Consider the following 10,851-nt stretch of genomic DNA (forward strand, 5'->3'; position numbering starts at 1 on the left):
GGGGGTCTATAGAGGGTGGGGGGACTATAGGGGATGGGGGGCTATAGAGAGTGGGGGGGGCTATAGAGGGTGGGGGGGCTATAGGGGGTGCGGGGGTCTATAGAGGGTGGGGGGACTATAGGGGATGGGGGGGCTATAGGGGATGGGGGGTCTATAAAGGGTGGGGGGGCTATAGGGGATGGGGGGCTATAGAGGGTGGGGGTCTATAGGGAGCAGGGGCTGGGGTCTCTGGCTATAGGGTCCCCCCCATCACAGACTGGGGGGCTGCTGAGGCCAAAGGCTTTATTGCTGGGGGGGGGGGCTGGGGGGGTCCCAGCACATCCCCTCCCGGGTGGGGCTCCAGTGTCACACAAGGGGGACGGGGGGGGGACACGGGGGTCGTCACAGCTTTGGTTTCACAGTTAGTGGGGGGCGCCCGGGCCGGGGGGGAGGGGCAGGGGCACAGGGAGGGGGGGCGAGTGTGCACGGGGTGCGCCTCGTCGGCGTGCACGAGGCGAGCGTGCAAAGGGCGTGAGCGCGCACGGGGTGGGGGCGTGCGGGGCGAGTGCGTGGTGTGAGCGTGCACAGGGCGTGAGCGTGCACGGTGGGTGCAGGATCAGCGTGCACAAGGGCGTGAGCGTGCGTGGGGCGCGCACGGCCAGTGTGCGTGAGGTGTGAGTGCGCGCAGGGCGTGAGCGCGTGAGATGTGAGCGTGCGTGGGGTGTGCGTGGGGTGTAAGCGTGCACAGGGCGTGCACGGGGTGCGCGTGGCCAGCGTCCACAGGGTGCGAGCGTGCACGGCCTGTGCACTGCCAGCGCGCATGAGGTGAGCGTGCACAGAGCGTGAGTGTGCACGGTGCGTGCAGGATCGGTGCGGACAGGGGTGTGAGCGTGCACGGGGCGCACACGGCATGTGCACGGCCGGTGTGCATGAGGTCAGCGTGCACAGGGCGTGAGTGCACGTGTGAGCGTGCACGGCCTGTGCACGAGGTGAGCGTGCACGGGGCACGAGCACGCACGGTGGGTGCAGGATCGGTGCGCACGGGGGGCGTGAGCGTGCAGGCCGCGCGCACGAGGTGAGCGTGCACGGGGCACGAGCACGCACGGTGGGTGCAGGATCGGTGCGCACGGGGGGCGTGAGCGTGCAGGCCGCGCGCACGAGGTGAGCGTGCACGGGGCACGAGCACGCACGGTGCCCGCACGGCCGGCCGAGCGTGGCTCTGCCACGGGCGCGTGCCCCACGTGCGAGGGTGCTGCCCGCAGCCCCAGGAGGTCGGGGGGGGGGGTCCCGGGGGGTCCCTAGGGCGCCGGGGGGGGCCCCGGGGGGGGCTGCAGCAGCCGCGTCACCCGGCTGAGCTGCGCGGCCGCGTCCTCCTGCTCCTGCTGCAGCCGCCGGTTGCTGCGTCGCAGCGTCCGCACCTCGGCCCGCAGCCGCTGCTGCGCCTCCTGCTCCTGCCCCATGGAGACCCACGGAGACCCGCGCATCAGACCCACGGAGACCCATGGAGACCCACGCCTCAGACCCACATTGACCCACGGAGACCCACAGAGACCCACGGAGACCCATGCCTCAGCCCCACGTTGACCCACGGAGACCCACGGAGACCCGTGCCTCAGACCCACGGAGACCCACAGAGACCCATGGAGACCCACACCTCAGCCCCATGGAGACTCACACCTCAGACCCACGTTGACCCACGGAGACCCACGCCTCAGACCCACGGAGACCCACGGAGACCCACGCCTCAGACCCACGGAGACCCACGGAGACCCACGGAGACCCGCGCCTCAGACCCACGGAGACCCACAGAGACCCATGGAGACCCACACCTCAGCCCCATGGAGACTCACACCTCAGACCCACGTTGACCCACGGAGACCCACGCCTCAGACCCACAGAGACCCACGGAGACCCATGCCTCAGACCCACGGAGACCCACGGAGACCCACGGAGACCCGTGCCTCAGACCCACGGAGACCCACAGAGACCCATGGAGACCCACACCTCAGCCCCATGGAGACTCACACCTCAGACCCACGTTGACCCACGGAGACCCACGCCTCAGACCCACGGAGACCCACGGAGACCCATGCCTCAGACCCACGGAGACCCACGGAGACCCACGGAGACCCGTGCCTCAGACCCACGGAGACCCACAGAGACCCATGGAGACCCACACCTCAGCCCCATGGAGACTCACACCTCAGACCCATGGAGACCCACAGAGACCCACGCCTCAGACCCACAGAGACCCACGGAGACCCACGCCTCAGCCCCACGTTGACCCACGGAGACCCACGGAGACCCGTGCCTCAGACCCACGGAGACCCACAGAGACCCATGGAGACCCACACCTCAGCCCCACGGAGACCCACAGAGATCCACTCCTCAGCCCCACAGAGACCTACAGCACCCCACGGAGCCCCCCACGCCCCCCCCCCCGATGCCCCCCAGCCCCCCCCAGCCCCATGCCCCCCCCCCAGTGCCCCCCCCACCTCCTGCAGATCCTCCTGCAGCCGCTTCAGCGTCGCCTCCAGCTGCGCCACCTTCTCCGAGAGGCTCCGGGACCTGGGGGGGGGGGGGGGGCGAGATGGGGGGGGGACTGTAGCTGGACACCCCCCCCCAGCCCCCCTCTGCCCCCCCCCGATGTCCCCCCCCAGCCCCTCCCTGACCCCCCCAAGTCCCCCCCCCATCTGCCCCCCCCCTCCTTACTCATCCTCAGGGGCCGCCTGGCTCAGGCTCTGCTGGGCCCCAGCGCTGGGGGGGTCCGGGAGCTGCTGCCCTGGGGGGGGGGCACAGGGGGAGACGTGAGACCCCCCCCATAGGGGGGCTCTGACCTCCCCCCCCCCCAGCCTCCCCTTCCCCAAAACCCCCTTCCCAGCCCAAGACCACCTCCCCAGCCCCCCCTTCGCCCCCAACCCCCTCCCACCCAAGACCACCCCCCCCCCCCAAGTCCCCTGACCCCCCCCCCCCGGACCCCCCCACTCACCCCCCCGGGCCAAAGCCTCCAGGATGCCGCTGCAGGCGGTGGCCAGGCGGGCGATGGCGTCCCACTCCTCCTCCTGGGGCTCCCCGGCCCCCGACAGCACTGGGGGGTGGGGGGGGCACCATGGGGTGGGGGGGACACTGGGGACACCCCCCATGGGACATGGGATGGCGGGTACCCCCCCCCGGGCCGGGGGATGGGGAGGAAGGGGGGGAACCCTCAGGGGATGGGGGACCCCTGGGGGGTGGGGGTGGGGGGCACCCAGGGGATGGGGGGGGGTCGGGGGGGGTCACGGAGGTGAGGGGTCATGGTCATGGGGGGGGGGCATGGGGAGCTGCCCAGGGCACGGGGGGGGGCACACGGGCTTCCCAGGGGATTTGGGGGGGGGGTCCCGGAGGTTTTAGGGGGGTCCCATGGGCTTCGGGGGGGGTCCCAGGGGAGGGGGGGTCCCAGGGGAACTGGGGGTCCCAGGGGATCTGGGGGGGGGGGGATCCCCGTGGGATGGGGGGGGGGCACCCAGGGGATGGGGACACCCCCAGGGGGTGGGGTGGGGGGGTCAACCCCCCCTCTAGGATGTGGGATGTGGGATGCAGGATGGGGGGGACACCCTAATGAGGGGGGGGGACACCCCAATGTGGGGGGGACACCCCAAGGGGGACACACCCCCCAGTGGGGGGGGACACACCCCAAGGGGGGGGACACCCCAATGGGGGGGGCACCCCCAGGGGTTGGGGGGGGGGGGGGGGGGACATGGGATGCCGCTGAGTGATGCAGGATGGGGGACACGGGATGGGGGACAAGGGGGGGGGACACGGGGGGGGGGGGTGACACGGGGGGGGGGGGGGGGTCGGGGACCACTCACGCCTGCCCAGCGAATGCCGCAGCGACGGGGCCAGGGGGGGGCCGGGCTCAGGGGGGGCCACAGGGTCGCCGGCGTCCGGGGGGGCTCCCTGGGGGGGGTGGGAAATAGTGGGGTCAATGGGGACATGGGGACACCGAGGGGGGGGTGACACAGGGGGAGGGGGGAATTGGGGGGGGGCTCACCGGGTCGCCGGGCGGGGGGGGCTGCGGTGCGGCAGCAGCAGGTCGGGCGTCGGGTCGGCCAGGGGCTGCCTGGGGGGGGGTCACGGGGGGGGGTCAGGGGTCGTGGGGGGGGGGCAAGGTCAGGGTCAGGGGGGGTCACGGAGGTGAGGGTCACAGGGGTCATGGTCATGGGGGGGGGCATGGGGAGCTGCCCAGGGCATGGGGGGGGGGCACACGGGCTTCCCAGGGGATTTGGGGGGGGTCCCGGAGGTTTTAGGGGGGTCCCATGGGCTTCGGGGGGGGTCCCAGGGGAGGGGGGGTCCCAGGGGAACTGGGGGTCCCAGGGGATCTGGAGGGGGTCCCAGGGAATCTGGGGGGGGGCAGCAGATGTGGGGGGACCTCAGGGGATCTGGGGGGCTCCCAGGGGATGTGGGGGGTGTCCCAGGTAGTTGGTGGGATCTGGGGGGGTCCCAGGGGAGCTGGGGGGGTGTCTCAGGGAATTGGGGGGAATCTGGGAGGGGGTCCCAGGGGATCTGGGGGGGGTCCAGGGGATTGGGGGGATCTGGGGGGGGTCTCAGGGAGTTGGGAGGAATCTCAGGGGATTTGGGGGGGGTGTCCCAGGGGATTTGGGGGTCCCTGAGGTTTTAGGAGGGTCCCATGGGCTTCGGGGGGGGGTCCCAGGGGAGGGGGGGTCCCAGGGGAACTGGGTGTCCCAGAGGATTTGGGGGTCCCAGGGGATTTGGGGGGGGGTGTCCCAGGGGATTTGGGGGGAGTCACAGGGAATCTGAGGGGGGGCAGGGGATCTGAGGGCCCCAGGGGATCCGGGGGGGGTCCCAGGGCTGTGGGGGTGTCGGGGGGGGGTCCCAGGGAGCTGGGGGGAGGTCTCAGGGAATTGGGGGGGGGGGGCCCAGGGAGTTGGGAGGAATCCCAGGGGATTTGGGGGGGGGTCCCATGGGATTGGGGGGGTCCCAGGGGACGCAAGGGGGGGACTCCCCATGTCCGGGGTCACTCACGGGCCGGGGGGGCGGTCGGTCGGGGTCTCGGGGGTCCCTGGGGAGCCGGGCCCCCCCCGGGGGGGGAAGGGGGTGCTCTCCTCGTCCAGCGCCAGCGAGCGCAGGAGCCGCAGGGTGTCGGGGCGCAGCCCCCCCGCCTCCCCCCCCCCGGCCCCCCGTCGCTGCTGTCGCCGCTGTCCCCCGTGTCGCTGGTGTCCCCGATGTCCCCCCGGGGTCCCCCCCGCGCCCCGGCCTGCTCCAGCGACCTGGCGTACAGCTCCGAGAAACTCCTGGGGGGACACGGGGGGGGGACACACGGGGGGGGACACACGGGGTGTCCTGGTCCTGGCTCCACTCGTCCCCCGTGTCCCTGCACACCCCCCCCCCGTGTCCCCATGCCCCCCCACTTCTCCCCCCACCCCCCAATTTCTCCCTGTAGCCCCCCAGTGCCCCCTCCCTGGCATTTCCCCATTCTCCACAACCCCCATATCCCTCAGAGCTCCCCCCAGTCCCCCCCATTTCCCCAATCCCCCCCAGTTCCCCCCATTCCCCCAAGACCCCCTTATCCCCCAGTCCCTCCCATTCCCCCTCACCCCCAACCCCTATTCTCCCCAATCCCCCCCATTCCCCCAAGACCCCCCCAATCCCCCCATTCCCTCCCATTTCCCCCTATTCCCCCCATTCCCCAAGACCCCCTTATCCCCCCATTCCCCCCATTCCCCCAAGACCCCCAACCCCCCATTTCCCCCCATTCCCCCAAGACCCCCCAATCCCCCCATTCCCTCCCAGTCCCCCCATTCACCCAAGACCCCCCATTCCCCTAAGACCCCCCAATCCCCCCCATTCCCTCCCAGTTCCCCCCATTCCCCACAGTCCCCCCCATTCCACCAAGACCCCCCAACCCCCCCATTCCCTCCCAGTTCCCCCCATTCCCCCAAGACCCCCCAATCCCCCATTCCCTCCCAGTCCCCCCCATTCCCCCCCATTCCCCCAAGACCCCCCATTCCCCCAAGGCCCCCAACCCCCTATTCTTCCCAATCACCCCAGTTCCCCCATTCCCTCCCATTCCCCCCCATTCCCCCAAGACCCCCACCCCCCCATTCCCTCCCAGACCCCCAACCCCCTATTCTTCCCAATCCCCCCAGTTCCCTCAATCCCCCCCATTTCCCCCCATTCCCCCAAGACCCCCAAATCCTCCCATTCCTCCCATTCCCCCCCATTCCCCCAAGACCCCCCAACCCCCCCATTCCCCCATTCCCCCCCCATTCCCCCAAGACCCCCCAACCCCCCAATTCCCTCCCAGTCCCCCCCATCGCCCCCCACCCACCCACCGTCGGGGCCGGCCGTCGCGGTCGGGGGGCAGGAGGGTGAGGGGGGCCTTGGGCGCCGCAGCAGGGCCCGCAGGCGGCGGGGGGCCAGGGTGGGCAGGGGGTGGTGGGCGACGCGCAGCAGGCGGGTGCCGGGGCGCAGCCCCGCCGTCTCGGCGAAGGAGAAGCGGGTGACGGCCGTCACGACCCCCGTGGCGTCCACGCGGAACCCCAGGCGACCCCCGGCCCCCCGCGGCAGCGCCAGCTCCCGAGCTTCGCACCCACGGGTCACCGCCTGGGGGGGGGACACACACACGAGGGGACGGGGAGTGAGCTGGGGGGACCCCGGCGGTGACCCCCGGTGGGGGACCCCCGGGAACGCCAACAGTGACCCCGTGGGGTGACCCCCGTGGGACACTGCCCTCCCCAAGCCCCACAGCAGCCCCCCGACCACCCCTGCCCCACGGCACCCCCCACCCTTGCCCCATTGCAGCCCCCATTGCCCTCCCCCATCCCTGCCCCATTGTCCCCCACCCCTACCCCATTACACCCCCATCCCGTTGCCCCCCACCCTGCCCCATCCCCAACCCATTGCCCCCCGCCCCTGCCCCATTACACCCCCATTGCCCCCCACCCCTGCCCCATTGCCCCCCCATTGCCCCACTGCCCCCCACCCCTGCCCAATTTCACCCCCATTGCCCCCCACTCCTACCCCATTGCCCCCCACCCCCTGCCCCATTACACCCCATTGCACCCCACCCCTGCCTCATTGCACCCACCCATCCCCACCCCATTGCCCCCCACCCTGCCCAATTATGCCCCCACCCCACCCCATTGTCCCCCCATTGCCCCCCACCCTGCCCCATTACACCCCCATTGCCCCCCTACCCCATTGCCCCATTGCCCCCTACCCCTGCCCCATTGCCCCCCCATTGCCCCACTGCCCCCCACCCTGCCCAATTACACCCCATTGCCCCATTGCACCCACCATCCCCAACCCATTGCCCCCCACCCTGCCCCATTACACCCCATTACACCCCATTGCCCCATTGCCCCCCACCCTGCCCCATTACACCCCCATTACACCCCTTGCCCCATTGCCCCCCACCCTGCCCCATTGCCCCCCATTGCCCCTTGCCCCCCACCCCCTACCCCATTACACCCCCATCCCCACCCCATTGCCCCCCACCCTGCCCCATTGTGCCCCCACCCTACCCCATTGCCCCATTGCCCCCCACCCCTACCCCTTACACCCCCATTACACCTCCACTGCCCCATTGCCCCCCACCCCTACCCCATTACACCCCCCATTACACCCCCATTGCCCTATTGCCCCCACCCTGCCCCATTACACCCCATTACACCCCATTGCCCCCCACCCCTGCCCCATTACACCCCATTGCCCCCCCTACCCCATTGCCCCCATGCCCCCCACCCTGCCCCATTGCCCCCCCATTGCCCCATTGCCCCCCACCCCTGCCCCATACACCCCCATTGCCCCCACCCCTGCCCCATTACACCCCATTGCCCCCCATTGCCCCTCACCCCTACCCCATTACACCCCGTCCCCACCCCATTGCCCCCCACCCCTGCCCAATTACACCCCCATTGCCCCATTGCCCCCCACCCTGCCCGTTGCACCCACCATCCCCCACCCATTGCCCCCACCCCTGCCCCATACACCCCCATTACACCCCATTGCCCCCCAACCCTACCCCATTACACCCCCATCCCCACCCCATTGCCCCCCACCCCTGCCCCCATTACACCCCCATTGCCCCCCACCCTGCCCCATTGCCCCTTGCCCCATGCCCCCCACCCCTGCCCCATTACACCCCATTGCCCCCCACCCTGCCCCATTGCCCCATTGCCCCCCACCCTACCCCATTGTCCCCCCATTGCCCCCCACCCCTGCCCCACTGCACCCACCATCCCCAACCCATTGCCCCCTGCCCCTGCCCCATTACACCCCCATTGCCCCCCACCCCTGCCCCATTGCCCCCCCATTGCCCCATTGCCCCCCACCCCTGCCCAATTTCACCCCCATTGCCCCCCACTCCTATCCCATTGCCCCCCACCCCTGCCCCATTACACCCCATTGCCCCCCACCCTGCCTCATTGCACCCACCATCCCCACCCCATTGCCCCACCCTGCCCCATTACACCCCCATTACACCCCATTGCCCCATTGCCCCCACCCTGCCCCATTGCCCCCCCATTGCCCCATGCCCCCCACCCCTGCCCCATTACACCCCATTGCCCCCCCCCACCCCATTACACCCCCATTACACCCCCATTGCCCCCACCCCTACCCCATTGCCCCCCCATTGCCCCCCATCGCCCCCCCCCCCCCTCACCTGCAGCCTGGCCACCACTTGGGGGGCGACGCCGTGGGGCAGGCGCAGCCCCAGCCAGTCCCCCGCCCCATAGAAGAGCTCCAGGCGCCCCTCGGCGAACGCCCACCCCAGCACGTCCCGGCAGGCGCAGCTGAAGAGCACCCCGGCGGGGGGGGGGCCGCGACCACCACCCGCTCCGCCGCCACCCCCAGCAGACACGGCACCTCGGCCCCCCCCGGGGTCGCCCGCGCCCTCGCCCCCACACCACGGCCCCCGCCACCCCCGGCAAACCCCCCCCGCCGCCGCCGCCCCCCCCCTCGACGCCGGCCCCCAAAACCGGCAGCCCCCGGTGGGGGGCGGCCAGGGGGGGGCCGGTGGCGTGGGCTCGGGCCAGCTCCTGCAGGTACTGCTGGCGGGTCCGGGCCGCCATGGCCCCCAGGCGCCCCCCCGGCCCGCCGCGTTCTCGCCGTTGATGGCTTTGGCCAGCAGGAATTCCCGCAGCCCCTCGCCCCCCGGGAAGCGCTGGCCCACCGCCAGCCCCGGCCCGAAGAGGGGGGTCTCCGCCGGCCGCACCACCGCCACGCTGCGGGAGAGAAACCGGGGGGGGGGGCGTGAGACCCGCGGGGAGAGGGATGGGCACCCCCCCAGAGGGACACGCGGGACCCCTAAGGACCGGGGGAGACACCCCCCCCCAGGCATCCCGGGATCGGGGGAGACCCCCGGGGAACGTGGGAGACCCCCGGGGGACACGTGAGACCCCCCCCAAGAGATATGGGAGACCCCCCAGGGACCAGGCAGCACCCCCAAGGCAAGACCCCCAGGGACTGGGAGAGACCCCCTCAGGAGACATGGGAGACACCCGGGGGACACGCGAGACCCCCCCCGGGAGATATGGGCTACCCCCGGGGGACACGCGAGAACCCCCCCCCGGAGACATGGGAGACCCCCCAGGGGACACACAGCACCCCCGCAGCCCATGCAAGACCCCCCAGGGACCAGGAGAGACCCCCCGGGGGACATGAGAGACCCCCCCCGGGAGACATGGGAGACCCCCAGGGGACACGCGAGACTCCCCCCCGGGAGATATGAGAGACCCCCCAGGGGACACACAGCACCCCCAAGGCAAGACCCCCAGGGACTGGGCGAGACCCCCTTTGAGCCCATGCAAGCCCCCCCAGACCCTGTGCAAAGCCCCCCCAGCCTTGAGCAACCCCCCCAGACCCTGTGCAAGACCCCCAGACCCTGTGAACCCCCCCCAACCCTGTGCAAGCCCCCCGGCACCCATGTGAGACCCCCAGGGACTGTGCAAGCCCCCCTTGAGCCCATGCAAGCCCCCCCAGACCCTGTGCAAAGCCCCCCCCAGCCCTCGAGCAAGCCCCCCCAAACCCTGTGCAAGACCCCCAGACCCTGTGCAAGCCCCCCCAGCACCCATGTGAGACCCCCAGGGACTGGGAGAGACCCCCTTTGAGACCATGCAAGCCCCCCCAGACCCTGCGAACCCCCCCCAAACCCTGTGCAAGCCCCCCCAGCACCCATGTGAGACCCCAGGGACTGTGCAAGCCCCCCTTGAGCCCATGCAAGACCCCCCAGACCCTGTGCAAAGCCCCCCAGCCCTTGAGCAAGCCCCCCCAAACCCTGTGCAAGCCCCCCCAGACCCTGTGCAAAGCCCCCCCAGCCCTTGAGCAACCCCCCCAAACCCTGTGCAAGACCCCCAAACCCTGTGCAAGCCCCCCCAGCACCCATGTGAGACCCCCAGGGACTGGGCAAGCCCCCCTTGAGCCCATGCAAGACCCCCCCAGCCCTTGAGCAACCCCCCCAAACCCTGTGCAAGACCCCCAGACCCTACGAACCCCCCCCAACCCCTGTGCAAGCCCCCCCAGCACCCACGTGAGACCCCCAGGGACTGGGCGAGACCCCCTTTGAGCCCATGCAAGCCCCCCCAGACCCTGTGCAAAGCCCCCCCCAGCCCTCGAGCAAGCCCCCCCAAACCCTGTGCAAGACCCCCAGACCCTGTGCAAGCCCCCCCAGCACCCATGTGAGACCCCCAGGGACTGGGAGAGACCCCCTTTGAGACCATGCAAGCCCCCCCAGACCCTGCGAACCCCCCCCAACCCCTGTGCAAGCCCCCCCAGCACCCATGTGAGACCCCCAGGGACTGGGTGAGACCCCTTTTGAGCCCATGCAAGCCCCCCCCAGACCCTGTGCAAGACCCCCAGACCCTGTGAACC

General features: G+C 71.3%; 1 protein-coding gene across 1 annotated transcript in view; it reads right to left on the bottom strand.

Annotated features, from left to right (window-relative positions):
• Positions 1–274: 274 nt before the first annotated feature.
• PCNX3 (pecanex 3) overlaps positions 275–10,851 on the bottom strand; it is a 33,036-nt gene continuing 22,459 nt past the window's right edge. Inside the window, exons 35-43 of the mRNA XM_075059272.1 lie at positions 8,645–9,206; positions 6,312–6,582; positions 5,247–5,270; positions 4,010–4,074; positions 3,828–3,915; positions 2,969–3,067; positions 2,692–2,761; positions 2,475–2,547; positions 275–1,430 (exon numbers count right to left, since the gene is read on the bottom strand). Coding sequence (XP_074915373.1) covers positions 1,278–1,430; positions 2,475–2,547; positions 2,692–2,761; positions 2,969–3,067; positions 3,828–3,915; positions 4,010–4,074; positions 5,247–5,270; positions 6,312–6,582; positions 8,645–9,206 — 1,405 coding nt within the window. The 3' untranslated portion in view covers positions 275–1,277. The remainder of the gene's footprint in view (positions 1,431–2,474; positions 2,548–2,691; positions 2,762–2,968; positions 3,068–3,827; positions 3,916–4,009; positions 4,075–5,246; positions 5,271–6,311; positions 6,583–8,644; positions 9,207–10,851) is intronic.

The sequence above is a fragment of the Buteo buteo genome, chromosome 29 (genome assembly GCF_964188355.1).
Source record: "Buteo buteo chromosome 29, bButBut1.hap1.1, whole genome shotgun sequence".
NCBI classification, from domain to species: domain Eukaryota; kingdom Metazoa; phylum Chordata; class Aves; order Accipitriformes; family Accipitridae; genus Buteo; species Buteo buteo.